We start from the raw sequence: 18,123 nt of genomic DNA on the forward strand, positions 1-18,123 counted from the left end.
TTTAAAGGTTGCACTCTCAGAGTCATAATGACAAAGTAAAAAATAAACTCGAAGAAAGGGGTCATGGACTATACTTACAACTTCAAAGGTTTTCTGCATCTCGAGGATGGCCTGCTCCATGCTGCCTTTGTCTTGCACTGCCTCAAACACCAGGTCACTCTGGGCCCGTGCAGTCTCTTGTACTAAATACATAATAGTGACAATTCACCTCATGAAGACTATAGGATGCCCCACCTCTCCAGCCCACAGCAGTGGAATGGGAGGAGCTGCACCCCTGTGTGAACTACCTGAGCCAGAGCAGCCCTGCAGGGAGGAGGAACCAGAGCAGGGTGGGTTCTTCCCCTCCTCCCTCCTGGAGACACTAAGCATCTGTTGTCCAATGACAGTACCAACGCCTGCTTTGCCTTCCTTTTCAGCCCTGTCATCAGAGGGGTCTTTCTAGAAAGTGGATATGATCATATCCCTTCTGAAACCTTCACTTGAACCTTCAATAGCATCCCACCGGTCACTGAACCTACTTCATATCTTTGAATTGGCAGCAAGACCCAGGATGTCTGGCTTCTCCAGGATCATTTCACCTTACCCACTGTCTTCCTTGTCTCTGGGCTCCAGCCAGACTGTTTCCTGAACAGTCTCTCTTTCACCTTTGGCCTTTGCACATGCAGTTTCCTCAGCCTGGGGTATTCCTGCTTTGGTCTCTGTCACCCCATCCTTTCCCACAACCACTGCCTTAGTCCAAATAATTCCTTAATTCTTAGCTGTCATTTCCTCAGAAAATACCATTTCCTGTCTAGTCTGAGTGCCCTTCTCTCTGCTGGTGGCACTGTATGTCTGTGCTACTATTATTTATCATCCTCCATGGTAACTGCTGGGTCACTTATCTATCTCTTGGGCCCTAATGAACTTAGTGAGGTGCCAACTGTATCAGGACTGATACTGATTTCCCTCTTTTGCATGGGGAGATATACATATATACAGTTACATATATACAGTTATAGTGCAATTATTTACTGTAGTTCTCTTGCTAGACTATGAGTTATGTGAAGTCATTTACATTTTTGCAACAAATATTTAATGAGATTCTACTATATGTCAGGCACTGGACCAGGTGCTTTGGGTATAACAGTTATCAAGACAGATAAAACCATCTTGAAATTACAGTCTATAAGAGAAAATAGGTAGTTAATGAGTAATTACACAAATAACTATTTATAGATATGGAAAGTGCCTACTAAAAGGCAGACCTAGCCCAATATTGGGAGATGAGTAATTGAGTTCCCTAACCCATGGGGGAAAGAACTATTACCAACAGAAGAAAGAGCATGTTCCCCAAAGAAGAACCTGAGGTTAGTGTGGCTGAAGTGAGAGGCAGGATGGCCTGAGTGGAAGCCTCATACTTTGTCAAGATTTATGGACTTGATTCTAAGACTTTATTTGCTGACACAGTTAAGCAGATAAAAAGATATAGCTTTTCATCATGTCACCCTGCAATGTGAATGATAAACTGGAGAGGGAAAGACCAGCTATAAGAACAGAACAGAGACAGAAATGATCCAAATGAAAGCAGCGATTTCAAATCGGTGGAAAAAAAGATTATTCAGTCATGGCTTAGGGACAAACTGGATAGACATTTATAAGACAATTAACCTAAAACCCTACCACAATCCTATTAAAAATATCAAAGCCAGGGTACATAGAGATACACAGAAGCTTGAGATGGGCGAACAGAATCGTAGGGGAATAGATAGAGGTGAAGGTGGTTCACTAGTGGGTCTATAAGTAATATTACCATATTGAAGGTGAACGTGATTGAAAAGAGTTGTATAGACCCATGTGTCCCACTGATTAACACTACAAATATAAATAAGTTCTTGTATGAACTACTGCAAAGGTATCGACCTTGTACAAAGAGCAAATAATAGAGGGGTATGGGGAAAAACTACTATTGCATGCTATGGGTTATGTTTAACAGGAAAACTTCAACAGTACTGCAGCAATACCAGGGGTACATAATGGGGGTGGGGAGAGGGACAAGAGTTAAGGGGAGGTTTGGATTTTCTATTTGGTGAGGGTGTGTTTATTGGCTATTGCTCTAGTTTGCAAGCTGCCAAGAATGTGATATGGAACTTAATGGCTTTTAAAAACGGGAATTCAATAAGTTACAAGTTTACAGTTCTAAGGCAATGAAAATATAGAAATTAAAGCAAATCTATAAAAATGTACAAATTAAGGCACCAACAAGTGCCACTCAAGAAAGGCTGATGAAGTTCAGGGTTTCTCTTGCAACTGGAAAGGAACATGGTGAATATGGCAGCATCTGCTAGCTTTCTCTCCAGGCTTCTTGTTTCATGAAGCTTCCCTGGGGGTGTATTCCTTCTTCATCTCCAAAGGTCTCTGGCTGTGTGGGATCTGTAGTTTTTGTGGCTCTCTGTGGCTCTAAAGCTTTCTCCAAAATGTTTCTTTTAAGGGATACCAGTAAAATAATCAAGACCTATTTGGAATGGGTAGAGTCACATCTCCCTCTTATCAAAGGTTAATACCCACAATTGGGTGTGTCACACCTCTGTGGAAATAATCAAGTTTCCAACCTAAAGTACCAAATAGGGATTAAATGAAACAGTTGCCTCCACAAGATGGATCAGGATTAAAACATGGCTTTTCTAGGGTACATAATCCTTCCAAACTGGCGCAGATATCTGTCTCTCGGGAACAATGAAATTATCTAAAATTCAGAGCGCTGACTTTGGACATTATACAAAGGTTCAGTAGATGGAGTTGGCTGAAAAATGCACTGACTGAGAAGTAGATTGGTGAATGATGGTGTAAACATATAATCGAACACAGTGCTGCTACATAAAAGAATGAAGTTGTGAGGCATGCAACGATGTGAATGAACCTGTGGGACATTTGGTGAGGCACAATAAGCCAGCAACAAAAAAGCAAATATTGTATAATCTCATTTAGAAAATACTTATTAGAAAATTGAGGCTTAAATTGTAAGCTTTTATAGCAGTCACATTTAATCCAGAGTGGTAATTATTATTTCTGGATTCTGAGGGACTGTTTTATATATGTATAACCTGGTATTTAGAAATAAGAATGAAGCCAATTGGATCTGGATTAATGTAACTCAGAATACAGGGGTAAGGAACACATTGCCTGTATTTTAGAACTTGACCTACTCTTTGAGACCAAAGGAAGAAAGTTTTATTATGTCCAGAACTTAAATTTTCTGCAGCACGTAACTCAACCTGTCTGCATAGATCATTTAAACAATCCAAACACACAGAGTCCAGAATAAGAATAAGGGCCTTTAATCCTGTATAGCTGCATGTAATGCCTGGATATATCCCAGAGTATATTAAGCAGATAGTCAAAAATTATTGGCAAAGTCCCTTGAAGGACGGAAGAAAAATTATGGAGCTATTAAACTTTATCACCAGCAAAACTCCAGATACTGTGCCAAATTAGCGACCCCCAAATCAATAGGCCAAGCCCTTGATCTTGAGGCTTGCTCTTGTGAAGCTTTTGCAGGTATAGGTATGCCTAAAAGTCACCTCCAGAGGATCTCTTTTGTTGCTCAGATGTGGCCTCTCTCTCTCTCTAAGCCCAACTCTGCAAGTGAAATCATTACTCTCCCCACTACATAGGATATGACATCCAGGGATAAACCTGGCCCTGGTACTATGGGATCAAAAATACCATCCTGAAAAAAGGGGGAAAAGAAGTGTAATAAATAAGGTATCAGTGGCTGAGAGAGTTCAAACAGAGTCAAGAGGCTATACTGGAGGTAACTCTCACGCATGCTTCAGTTAGACATTGCCTACCTAATATAACCTACCAAACCCCAACCAAACCATTCCCATCTACCGAAAAGAATACCTAGGGCATTATATAAGATTCTACAAAGGTTCCATGCACTAGGGTAACTTTCCAAAACTTACAACCTCCAGAGGGGTCCCTGGACCAGATAAGTCCTGAAATGCAGAAAAGCCAGCCTTTCCAGAACATGAACTAGTTTCATCCCCCTAACCCATATTATCGACAGCCCCTTCCAACATGAAAAAGTTAGAATGGACATAGCCCAAATACCTCTAAAGAGGGGAGAAAGATCAAAGGTGATGGTGGAATTATACAGAGAAGGTCGGGTTTAACAAATGAGTATGAGTGCTGAATCATTATATTGATATTTCTTTCAGCCTCCAGTACCTTAGAGCAGCTAGAAATAAAAACCTAAAATTGTGGAATTGTAACCCATACCAAACTCTGAAACCTATTCTACAACTAATAATTGTGATGTGCTTTGAAATTTATTGCCTTGTGTATATATGTTATCGAAAGAAAAGGAGGAGAATAATAGAAAAGATAGGATTTAACAAATGAGTATGACTGTGAAATCATTATATTGGTATTTCTGTTGGTCTCCAGTGTTTTGGAGCAGCTAGAAGAAAAAATGAAAAATCATGGAACTGTAATCCATACCAAACTTTGAAATATGTTCTATTAACTACTTGTTAAAACGTACTTGGAAATTTATTGTTTTTTTGTATATATGTTATATTTCATAATTTAAAAAAATCAAAGCTCTACAATATGGCTTAGTTTAGAACTGATCTGAAGTTCTTTTACTTCCTATTCAGGCTTCTTTCAAATTCCTGCAGAAAAGGACAAAGAATTGTAATAGCCATCTCAAAACCCTTTTTATGACTTTTTCTATTTTGGAGAATAAAGCTGAATTTTAAGAGGGAAAGTGTAGGGAAACGATCATAAGTTCAGATCATCTTAAATGCATAGTAAGTAAAATTCACAAATAATCAAGAATCATACACCATATGTATATATTGTCTTTTTATAACTAAAGCACATTTCAAGATTCTTGACAAAAATTAAGTTTTTCATTTTAGATGGGTAAAAAATTATTTTGCAACAAGAGAGTGCTTAACTCTTCACAATAAATGGAAGGAAAACCAGTGGACATCTGGTGCTCAGGAAGAATAGGACAATAAATTCAAATTTAGTATTACTTAACAACTTGCCTCAATTTGATTAGCTAATGGGTTCTTTTTTGGGGGAGGGAGGAGCATTGCATGGTCTGGGAATTGAACACGGTTCTCCTGCCATTTGAGCATTCTACCACTGAACCACCCTAATGGGTTCTTTGATTAGTTCTCTAGAGTCTAACTATTCTCTTTTATCTTCTCTTATCAGCAAAGAGCAGGGATTAACCACATGGTACCTAGATACACAAAGGTTCTTTTTTAATAAACTATTTTTCTCATATTTATTAATTTTCATAGAATTTGTCAAATAATTTTGAGTATGTTCTTTCTCTGTAGTTATCTAATATGGTAAGATATACATAACTTAATTTACCATTTTAACCATTTTCAAGTGTACATTTTAACGGCATTAGTTACCCAATATTGTGCATCCATCACCTATATCTATTTTTTTAATTTTTTATAGCAGTTGTAGGTTTACAGAAAAATTATGCAAAAGTATAGAAATATATATATATAAATAATATAAATACATAATAATATAAATACATATAAATATATGAGTTTATAAGTAAAGGTTCTTTTTCAGTCAATCTGATTTCATTCAGAGTTTCTCTTTAAAATAAAACATAATTCTCTTCTTAAAAAGTCTCACATTGTATTCGAGAATGATTTGAAGAGTGAGTAAAAAAGTATTTGCAAAGTCCCCTTGGGGGAATGGTAAGAAAGGGGGAAATTCAGCTTTCCCAAGTGGAGAATTCTTGATATTCTCTCAAGCAGTAGGGACAACCAAAGCAATAGGCTGAGTCCCCAATCTTGAGGTTTGTTCACATGAAATTTAACCCCACAAAGGATAGGTCAAGTCTATTTAAAATTAGGCCTAAGAGTCACCCCCAAGAGAATCTCTTTTGTTGCTCAGATGTGGCCTCTCTCTCCAGCCAACACAACAAGCAAACTCACAGCACTCCCCCTGTCTACATGGGGCATGACTCCCAGGGATGTGGACCTTCCTGGCAACGTGGGACAGAAATCCTAGAATGAGCTGGGGCTCAGCATCGAGGGATTGAGGAAACCTTCTCGACCAAAAGGGAGAAGAGAGAAATGAGACAAAATACAGTGTCAATGGCTGAGAGATTCCAAACAGAGTCAAGAGGTTATCCTGGAGGTTATTCTTATGCATTAAATGGATATCACCTTGTTAGTTGAGATGAAATGGAGAGGCTGGTGGGAACTGCCTGAAAATGTAGAGCTGTGTTCCAGTAGCCATGTTTCTTGAAGATGATTGTATAATGATAGAGCTTTCACAATGTGACTGTGTGATTGTGAAAACCTTGTGTCTGATGCTCCTTTTATCTACCTTATCAACAGACAAGTAAAACATATGGAATAAAAATAAATAATAGGGGGAACAAATGTTAAAATAAATTTAGTTTGAAATGCTGGTGATCAATGAAAGGGAGAGGTAAGGGGTATGGTATGTAAAAAATTTTTTCTGTTATCTTTTTATTTCTTTTTTCTGAATTGATGCAAATGTTCTAAGAAATGATCATGATGATGAATATGCAACTATGTGATGATATTGTGAATTACTGATTATATATGTAGAACGGAGTGATCATATGTTAAGAATGTTTGTGTTTGTTGTCATATTTTTTGAAAAAATTAAAAAATTAATAAAAAATAAAAATAAAGTTTTGTTAAAAAAAGAAAAAGAAAAAAGGCTCATATTTTAGATTTACTAATATAAATTCTAGGTTAACTATTTTAGTATAATCAAGTAAACCATAAAACAGAAGATAAACATAGATGAAATTGTAATCTTATAGTAGGGAAGATCTTTCCAAGTAAGACATAAAACTCAAAAGCTATGAAGGATGGATAAGTTGTATGTCCTTAAGTTATTCTTGGCTATTCTATCTTCCATGTTGGCTTTATAAATGGGATATCTTCTTTCATCATATGTTCTAATAATACTTTGCGCTACCTTACTGAAAATTATCTTAATAGTTTGTTGGTACTTTACAGTTGATTCTCAGAAAACCATATAAAGGATTAAGAATTAGACGGCATCTGACATCTTAACAGCCAAACTGGAACCAGAAGACAATGCAGCAATGACTTAGAAATTCTGAAGGCAAAGTATTTCTAACTTAAAATTTTATACCCATGTGGAGACAGAAGACATTTTTCAACATTCAATGTATCACAAAAATTACCTCCCATATATCTTTTTGCAGAAAGCTACTGGAAAACGTGTCACCAAAACACAAGTGTAAACAAAGTCCAGAAAACAAAAGAATCTAACATGATGCTGAAAAGAAGTTCTAGGACTAGGAACCAGAATAATGTCTATGCCACAGACCTAAAGAACAACCTGCCTAAACTAGAAATGGAAGACCAAGTGCTCTAGATAGAACATTTTTTTTTTTTTTTTTTTTGAGAGAGGGAGGAAGGGAAGGAAAGACAGAGAAGGAAGGAAGGAAGGAAGAAAGGGAAACATTTTTTAAACATTTTCTTGTTTTTATTATATTTTGTTTGTTTGTTTGTTTTTTACATGGGCTGGGGCCGGGAATCGAACCGGGGTCCTCCGGCACGGCAGGCAAGCACTCTTGCCCGCTGAGCCACCGCGGCCCGCCCAAGATAGAACATTTTTAATGAGAAAATGAGACAGAATGAATTCCCAGTGTATTTGAACATATTAATTGGAGGTTCACAGTTATGTAAAAATTTACTATCAGACATGGTGCTATGAGCATGGGAAACAATTTTGAACATATCATTATACCTACATGAATTTAGCAGTATAGGAGAGGGGAAAAAATAGCAACAAGCAACTAAACAAACACATAAATAAATGCAAATTGTGATAAGTGCTTTGATAGGGATTATGATAAAATAAGTGAGTTGGGTGGAACCTACTGTAGATATTGTCATCAGATAAGGAGATATGTAAGGTGAAATCAGAAAGATAAAACAGAAGTAGTCCTACAAACATTGGGAAAGATCATTCCAGGTAGAGGAAACAGTAGGTGCAAAGGTTCTGAGGTAAGAAAGAAATCAAGCCAGTGTGGTCTTGCAAAAAAAATAAATAAGAAATGTTGAATTTTATGTTTTACGTATTTTACTACAATTTAAAACAACAGTAAGAATTTCTTTAGAAAACAAATTTTCTTCTATTTTTCAACCTGAATACAAGTTAAATTCCACATGTTACTAAATAGAATGAGGCTGTTTACTTATGTCTCAGGTAGTAGATTACTGCTCCTAAACTTAAAAGGGATGTTCATTAGTCACATATTTTTCAAACATCCATATAGATATTTGCAGTAAAGAGCAAATGTAATTATCTTTTCCTAGAAGAGTTCCTGAACAGTAATGTTTCTTAGCAATAGTGGACATTACGACCCCTATGAAAGCAGAGGCTAAGGAAGGCAAGCAGTGTTTAATTCTGGATTCTAGTTCAGGAAGCAGCCATCTGTGGTTCCACACATTTTATCCTTGTCCTTGGGGAGACATGTTTGGGGCTTTCTCCTTTATAGGAGCATTTATATTGAGCCCATTACTTCCAATTTCGATCCATATTTCTCATTTAAATATTTTATCAGTGCTTGCTTCAGCAGCACATATACTAAAATTGGAATGAGGGAAGATTAGCATGGCCCCTACACAAGGATGGCACACAAATTCATGAAGTGTTCCATATTTTTAGAAAGATCAAAGGTGATGGTGGAGTTATACACAGAAGGTGGGATTTAACAAGTGAGTATGATTGCTGAATCATTGTATTGATATTTCTTTTAGTCTCTAGTGTCTTGGAGCCGCTAAAATAAAAACCTAAAATTGTGGAATTGTAACCCATACTAAAATCTGAAATCTGTTCTACAACTAACTATTACAATGTGCTTTGAAATTTATTGTTTTTTCGTATATGTTACTTTTCACAAATATGCTTTGAAATTTATTGCTTTTTCGTATATGTTACTTTTCACAAAAAAGAAAAAAAATTGTGATAATAAAAAAATTAAAAACAAAACAAAACAAATTTTATTAATAAATAAACAAATTCAAAGAGTCAGAAATTAGATTCAGGTTACCAGGGGCCAGGGTGGGAGTAGAAAATGGGGAGTTAATTCTTAAATTGTGCATAAATTCTTAAATTTCTATTTGGTTGATGAAAAAGTTTTGGTGATGGATTGTGGTAATGGTAACACAACATTGTGATTGTGATTAACTGCACCAAATTATATATTTGAATGCAGTTTCAAGGGGAAATTTTAGGTTGTATATATGTTACTAGAATAAAAATTTTATAAAAACATAAAACAGGGAACCCTAATGTAAACCATAAACTAATTTAATAGCACAATTATAATATTCTTTCAGCAATTGTACCAAATGTACCACACTAATGCATGGTGTTAAATAATGGGGAGGAAGTATATTTAAATAATGGGGAGGAAGTATATGGGAACTGTGTATTATCTGCATGATTTTTCTGTAAATCTACAATGTCTCTAAAAATATACATTTATGATAATAACTGAGAACTGGTACTAGGGATCTGCACTGGGAGTACAGAGAGCTGTGCAATTCCAAACTTTGCCTTAAGAAAAAATAAATTCAGCTATTTCTGCAAGAACTATGATGTCTGTGGAAAACAAAGATGATGACTCATGTAGAGCTGGGGTTTTTTTTTTAATTAATTTTTTTTTAAATACCAAAACACCAAACCCAAACATTCCTAACTTTTGATCATTCCGTTCTACATATATAATCAGTAATTCACAATATCATCACATAGTTGCATATTCATCATCATGATCATTTCTTGGAACATTTGCATCTATTCAGAAAAAAAAAAAAGACAACAGAAAAAAATTCATACATACCATACCCCTTACCCCTCCCTTTCACTGATCACCAGCACTTCAAACTAAATTTATTTTAACATTTGTTCCCCCTATTATTTATTTTTATTCCATATGTTTTACTCGTCTGTTGATAAGGTAGATAGAAGGAGCATCAGACACAAGGTTTTCACAATCACTCAGTCACATTGTGAAAGCTATATCATTATACAATCATCTTCAAGAAACATGGTAGAGCTGAGATTTTTAATAGTGATAAAGAAGAGAATAGAGTTTCCCTTCAGAATCTGAAGTATCTAGTCAAGCCTGGGTCTTCTACATGGTGGTCTTCTACATGAAGAACCCACTCTCATGCCAGCCTAACTTCTAGTAGAAACTCAAGCTGAATTGTATCCACTACATGAGATCTGGACCTTGATTTGGCAGGGAATAACTGACAAACCACGTGCAAACCTTCAATACAAAACCAAGTAAATTCAAAACCTTAGATGAGTGAAGGAAACCAACTAGCAAAAGAACCATATTAAAATAATTACACGCCGTGAACACAATGGGAAATCACAAAGCACATGAAGATCCAAGCAGAAATGGCCCAGCAGAATGACCAAATCAGAATTCCAGTACCCCCACACACACCAAAAAAAAAAAAAAAAAAAAAAAAAAAATTCCAGCAGGGATACAGAATATGGAACAACTACTCAAGGATATTTATGAAGAAGTAAAGGATACCAGGAGGACACTAGAAAAGCATAAAGAAGAGTTCAGGAGATTAATTAGAAAAATGGGAGATCTCACAGAAATGAAAGATACAGTAGACCAAATTAGAAATACACTCGATCAGGTCAAGATGGCGGCTTAACAACGTGCACATTTTAGTTTGTCCTCCAGAACAACTACTAAATAACCAGAAACAGTACAGAAGAGCTCCCAGAGCCACGATAGTGACCGGACTCACAGCGTACCCCAATCTGGACCAGTTGGACCGGCTGTGAGCACCCCTCAAAACTGTGAGTTCCCAAAGCTGTGGCGGCCAGCACCCCTCCCCCACAGGCCGCTTCCCAGAAGGGAAAGGAAAGGACTTTACCAGCAGCAGGGACTGGGCACAATCAAACGCCAATTGTGGAACTAATTAACAAATTCTGACTACTAAAAATAGGCCCCCAGCTTAGGTGAACCTGATCAAATCGGAGGTTGCTCATTTTTGCCCCGTCGCCAAGGGGGCAGGTCTGACAGGAAAAGGCGGGGGGGAGAAGGAAACAGAGGTTTTTGTGGCTGTGTATCTACAAAGGCTTGACTGCCTCTGGATACAGCGGCAGGACTTTTCAGGCTGCAACTGCCCCAGGCATAGGCAGAAGTGAGCTCTTTTGGGGGCTTATCTGGAGCTTGTGCCTTCCCCAGGGGAGGGGCGAAGCCCCACCCAGGTGGAATCCCTCCATCAAGGAATTCAGAAACCAGGGCTTGGTAATTTGAAGCCATTAAAACCAGCCTACAACCTCTCCTCTGTCTCCACCATGCCCCCAGCAGGGAGAGTCTGCCAAAGTTAAAGGTACCGCATCATCTTATGCTGGTGGGACCTGCAGTCAGACAAGCACCACATACTGGGCAGGGTAAGAAAAACACAGTCCAGAGACTTCACAGGAAAGTCTTTCAAACTGCTGGGTCTCACCCTCAGGGAAAACTGACGCAGGTGACTCTTTCTTCTTGATAGGAGGCCAGTTTGGTCTGGGAAAGTCTGGCTGGGGTCTATAATATCTAAGTAGACCCTCCTAAGTGTGTGTGTGGGAAAGGCACCACATAAGCAGGGCAAGAAACAAGGAAACAAGAACTGAAAAATTCTCCTCTGTTAAACAGAACTTAAGCTAAAGGTCCAGATAAAGCTGAACAGAATGTCAAAGAACAGATAGACAATAAATTCATCCAGCAAGAAAATCCTAGATAAAAGAAGTGAAAACAAGCTCCAGAATAAACTAATTAAGGTAATTAAATGCATAGACGCCAGCAAAAAATAACAAATAACACTAGGAAAACTGAAGATATGGCCCAGTCAAAGGAACAAACCAACAATTCAAATGACATACAGGAGCTGAAACAATTAATTCAGAATGTACAAACAGACATGGAAAACCTCATCAAAAACCAAATCAATGAATTGAGGGAGGATATAAAGAAGGCAAGGAAAGAACAAAAAGAAGAAACTGAAAGTCTGAAAAAACAAATCACAGAACTTACGGGAATGAAAGACAAAGGAGAAGAGATGAAAAAAACAATGGAAACCTACAATGGTAGATTTCGAGAGAACATAGGATTTCTGAACTGGAGGATGAACATCTGAAATCCAACAAGAAACAGAAACTATAGGAAAAAATGGAAAAATATGAGTAGGGACTCAGGGAATTGAAAGACAATATGAAGCGCATGAATATACGTGTTGTGGGTGTCCCAGAAGGAGAAGAGAAGGGAAAAGGAGAAGAAAAACTAATGGAGGAAATTATCACTGAAAATTTCCCAACTCTTATGGAAGACTTAAAATTACAGATCCAAGAAGTGCAGCGTAGCCCAAAGAAAATAGATCCAAATAGACATACTCCAAGACATTTAATAATCAGAAGGTCAGAGGTCAAAGAGAAAGAGAGGATCTTGAAAGCAGCAAGAGAAAAGCAATCCATCACATACAAGGGAAGCCCAATAAGACTATCTGCAGATCTCTCAGAAACCATGGAGGCGAGAAGACAGCGGGATGATATATTTAAATTATTAAAAGAGAAAAACTGCCAACCCAGAATTCTATATCCAGCAAAATTGTCCTTCAAAAATGAGGGAGAAATTAAAACATTTTCAGACAAAAAATCACTGAGAGAATTTGTGACCAAGAGACCAGCTCTGCAAGAAATACTAAAGGGAACACTAGAGACAGAGACGAAGACAGAAGAGAGAGGTGTGGAGAAGAGTGTAGAAAGGAAGACTATGAGTAAAGGTAAAAAGAAGGAAAATTAGATATGACATATAAAATCCAGAAGGCAAAATAGCAGAAGAAAGTACTACCCATGCAGTAATAACACTGCATGTTAATGGATTAAACTCTCCAATCAAAAGACATAGTCTGGCAGAATGGATTAAAAAACAGGACCCATCTATATGCTGTCTCTACTCAAAGGACACGAGGCCAAGGACACAAATGGACATTTACACTCCAATGTTTATAGCAGCATTATTAACAATTACCAAGAGATGGAAACAGCCAAAATGTCCATCAACAGACAGTTGGCTAAACAAACTGTGACATTTACATAAGATGGAATATTATGCAGCTGTAAGACAGAATAAAGTTATGAAGTATGTAACGACATGAATGGACCTTAAGGGCATTATGCTGAGTATGATTAGCCAGAAACAAAAGGACAAATACTGTATGGTCTCACTGATATGAACTGACATTAATGAATAAACTTGGAATATTTCCTTGGTAACAGAGACCATCAGGAGATAGAAATAGGGTAAGATATTGGGTAATTGGAGCTGAAGGGATACAGATTGTGCAACAGGACTGAATATAAAAATTCAGAAATGGACAGCACAATATTACCTAACTGTAACACAATTATGTTAAAATACTGAATGAAGCTGCATATGAGAATGATAGAGGGAGGAGGGCTGGGGCCTCACAAAGAAAGAAAGACGATAAAGATTGAGATGGTGTAATCTAGGAATGCTTAGAGTGTATAATGATAGTGACTAAATGTACAAATTTAAAAAATGTTTTTGCATGAGGAAGAACAAAAGAATGTCATTACTGCAGTGTGCTGAAAATAGATGGTACTTAATATTTTAAAATTTCAACCAATGTGTGAGACTAAAGCAAAAAATGTTTATTTGGTACAAAATTTTTATTTTGACTAGTGCATCTCCTAATATAACTTATGTAGATAGTTGATTGAACACCTTAAGTACATGGAACTTTGTATAGGACATGAGATTTTGTTGGTTTGTCCAGGTGATGCCCTGATGAATCCCAGAGTGATTTGATCAGTGAGTGGAAAAGTATTTGCAAAGTCCCCTTCAGGGAATGGTGAGAACGGGGGAAAACTCAACTTCCCCAAGTTGAATTCTTGATATTCTCACAAGCAGTGTGGACAACCAAAGCTATAGGCTGAGCCCCCAGTCTTGGGGTTTGTTCATATGAAACTTAACCCCACAGGGGATAGGTCAAGCCTACTTAAAATTAAGCCTAAGAGTCACCCCCAAGAGAACCTCTTTTGTTGCTCAGATGTGGCCTCTCTCTCCAGCCAACACAGCAAGCAGACTCACCACCCTACCCCTGTCTACGTGGGACATGACTACCAGGGGTGTGGATCTTCCTGGCAGCGTGGGACAGAAATCCCAGAATGAGCTGAAATTCAGCATCAAGGGATTGAGAAAAACTCTAGAATGAGCTGAGACCCAGCATCAAGGGACTGAGAAAACCTTCTCGACCAAAAGGGGGAAGAGTGAAATGAGACAAAGTGTCAATGGCTGAGAGATTCCAAACAGAGTTGAGAGGTTATCCTGGAGGTTATTCTTATGCATTAAGTAGATATCACCTTGTTATCTAAGATGTAATGGAGAGGCTGGAGGGAACTGCCTGAAAATGTAGAGCTGTGTTCCAGTAGCCATGTTTCTTGATGATGATTGTATAATGATATAGCTTTCACAATGTGACTGTGTGATTGTGAAAACCTTGTGTCTGATGCTTCTTTTATCTACCTTGTCAACAGATGAGAGGAACATATGGAATAAAAATAAATAATAGGGGGAAAAAAAGAAATATACTCGAGATACACGATAGCAGATTCAAAGAAGCAGAAGGAAGAATAAGTGAGCTAGAAGACAGAACAATTAAACTACAGTGCACAAATGAATAAATGGCAAGAAAAATGGAAAATGCGATTGGATCTTAGGAAAATGAAAGACAAGAGGTGTATAAATATAAGAATCACTGATGTCCCAGAGGAGAAGAGAAGAGTAAAGGGCTGGGAAAGTTAGTTGAAGATATAATCAGGGAAAACTTGCCAACCCTTATAAAAGACATAAATACACAAATCAAAGAGGCCAAAAAACTTCAAATAGAATAAATCTGAACAGATTTACTCCAAGACATATACTAATCAAACTGTCAAGTGTTCAAGAGAAACAGAAAGTCCTGAAAGCAGCATGAGATAAGCAATCTACTACATACAAGGGAAAACATGTAAGACTGAGTTCAGACTACTCAACAAACACCATGGAAGCAAGAAGGCAGAGGTATGATATATTTAAGATCCTGCATGTAAAAGGCTTTCAGCCAAGAATTCTTTATCCAGCCAAGTTATTCTTCAAAATTGAGGGAGAGATTAAAATCTTCAAAGACAAAAACAGACTGAGAGAACTAATCAACAAGAGACCTGCTCTCCAAGAAATACTAAAGGGAGTCTTATCAGCTAAAAAAAAAGACAGGAGAGGAAGATCTAGAGTAGAGCACAGAAGTGAAGGATATGAGTAACAGTTTTATAAAGGATAAAAAGAGAAGGAAAGGGATATGTAGGTCTGACAAACAAAAACTAAAGAATACAATGGTAGAGTCAAGAACTGCTTTTACATTAATTTCTTTGAACTTAATGGACTAAACTTACCAATCAAAAGATATAATACAAAAGATCCAGTGAGTTGTAAGAGGAATAAAAAAATTTAAAAAAAAGGCAGTTTGTCCCGTACTGTCTGTCTGTGCCCTATTGTCTATTCTGAGATGGTGCGCTTTGCAGGACCAAGGGCTATTTAATAATTTGACAATTATTAACTCAGCAGCAAAAGTAATCATAGTGATTACGGATACTACATCTTCCAAAACCTTGTAGAAATTCCTGTCAGATGCCATCTGGCCTTAGCTTAGGTACCAGTTCTCAGAGGGCCCTTCACAGTTTCTGCCAGAAGGCAGTATGGGGTTGCTGGACTTCTTGGGATTCCAGAACAACCTCAGTTCTAGAATTCTTTACATTATCCAGCATAAATCAATTTGATTTGATATTTGATACTTATTCTGCATTCTCCTGCTAAGTAACTGGACAACTGAAACAAAAAGGAGAATTCCCAAGATAAAGAAGTTAAGCAGTCTAGGTAAAGGGAAATAGAGTTGGAAAAACACAAAGTCAGCAATGGAAAAATAAGAAATAGATGTACAAAGAATGAGAGGCAATAAGAGATATATAAAGAATGTATAACAGAAACTCTGACGCTGAAAAGCCTGCTCTGAAAACTGATGTTGTCATGAATATAAAGCCTTCTGGTTATAAGAAAAGGGTCACTACATTGTTCTTGCTAGAAGTGTATTGTAAATGCTGTCTGGAGTAAATGTGGTTATAAATATGAGACATTGGGTTCATTAGTGTTGCAAATTAGAGGGCAATTTAGCAAAGATTATAAAAATTTTAAACATATATGTCAACTGAGCAACAATTTTACCACAATGGATCTATCCTACAGATAAACAAGAGCTATATGTACAGTGATGTTCACTGATTTCTTTCTAGTTGCTTACTACTGTACAACCTAAATGTGCATTTCAAGGGAATTGGTTAAATAAATCATGGTATGTGCAAATATGATAAAAGGGATAAATCCATATTTGCTTATGTGGAATGTTATTCACATTGTGTTATGAATAAAGTAGGGTTGCAACATTTTTAAATTAAGATGCCATTTTGTGAAAAAACTAGATGTGTGTATATGCATATATTTGAATATTCATTGAAATTTTCTGGAAGGATGAAAAAGAAACTATTTTCAGGGTTATCTTTATAGGGGGTGAAGAGTTTGTTGATTTTTATTCTCCATTTTATATCTTTATGGACTGTTTGCACATGTATTGTTTACATGAGCATATATATTTGTTATTTGAAAACACAGTGCAGTTGCTAAAAAGAATTAACTCTATGTGTACTGAGAAAAGTTTCCAAAAATGTAGTATCCAGTGCAAAAGCTAATTCTGAAATACTATGATCTCAGCTATGTCTTTTATTAAGTTGTGTGTATGTGAGTGTATAGGAATTTACAAATAAACAAAGTCTGGAGGAAGGGTAAAAGAAAAAAAGATACAGACCAGCAGAATGTATAGAAAACATAATCCATCTATATGTTGTTTGCAAGAGACACATCTTACATTCAAGGACACAATTAGATTGAAAGTGAAAGATGAATAAAAGATTTCTATGCAAGCTGTAACCAAAACAAAGCAGAAGTGGCTATAAGACAAAATAGACTTTAAATGTAAAGACGTCATAAGGGACAAAGAAGGGCACTACACATTAATAAAAGGAACAATCTACCAAAAGGAAATAACAACCATAAATGTGTATGCTCCCAATCAAGGAGCTCCAAAGTACATGAGGCAAACATTGCTAAAACCGAAGGGAGATAAAGACATTTCAACAGTAATAATGGGAGACTTTAACACACCTCTCCCCACTATAAATAGAACAACCAGACAAAGGCGCAACAAGGAAACAGAGAACCTAAACAATAGGCTAAATGAATTAGGAGTGATATATATAAGATCATTACACCCCTCAAAAACAAGATACACATTCTGTTCTAGTGCTCATGGAACATTCTCAAGGATAGATTATGTGCTGGGACACAAAACAAGTCTTTCTAAAATAAGATTGAAATTATATGAAGCACTTTCTCTGATCACAATGGAATAAAGCTAGAAATTAATAATCAACAAAGAACCAGAGCTTTCACAAATATATAGAGATTAAACAACACATTTTAAAATAATCAGTTGGTCAAGGAAGATTGCTAGAGAAATTGGTAAATATCTGGAGACAAATGATAATGAGAATACAATATATAAAAACTTTTGGGGACTCTTCTTATACCCTACACAAAAATTAACTCAAAGTGGATCAAACACCTAAATATAAAAACTAGCACCATAAAGCTCTAGAAGAAAATGTAGGGAAACATCTTCAAGATCTAGTAATAGGAGGTGGCTGCCTAAACTTTACATGCATCAAAAGAAAAAATAGATTAACTTCTCAAAATCAAATGCTTCTACACCTCAAAAGACTTTGTCAAAAAAAGTGAAGAGGCAGCCAACACAATGGGAGAAAATATTTGGAAATCACACATCAGACAAAGGTTTGATATCTTGCCTACATAAAGAAATCACACAACTCAACAACAAAAGAAAAACAACTCAACTATAAAATGGACTAAAGATATGAATTGGCATTTTCTGAAGA

The 18,123-nt window shown here is 36.8% G+C and overlaps 1 protein-coding gene and 1 non-coding gene across 6 annotated transcripts in view; one reads left to right on the forward strand and one right to left on the reverse strand.

Annotated features, from left to right (window-relative positions):
* The window catches only part of IHO1 (interactor of HORMAD1 1), a 91,412-nt gene that overhangs the window by 2,215 nt on the left and 71,074 nt on the right, over positions 1 to 18,123 (reverse strand). For all 5 annotated transcript variants that reach the window (XM_077129336.1, XM_077129334.1, XM_077129333.1 and 2 more), the window contains one exon: positions 79 to 182. In XM_077129336.1, coding sequence (XP_076985451.1) covers positions 79 to 182 — 104 coding nt within the window. The remainder of the gene's footprint in view (positions 1 to 78; positions 183 to 18,123) is intronic.
* Positions 8,605 to 8,707, forward strand: LOC143658120 (U6 spliceosomal RNA). Its single transcript, XR_013163144.1, has one exon. It is a non-coding gene; the product is annotated as a U6 spliceosomal RNA (small nuclear RNA).

Source organism: Tamandua tetradactyla, chromosome 15 (assembly GCF_023851605.1).
Source record: "Tamandua tetradactyla isolate mTamTet1 chromosome 15, mTamTet1.pri, whole genome shotgun sequence".
Classification (NCBI taxonomy): domain Eukaryota; kingdom Metazoa; phylum Chordata; class Mammalia; order Pilosa; family Myrmecophagidae; genus Tamandua; species Tamandua tetradactyla.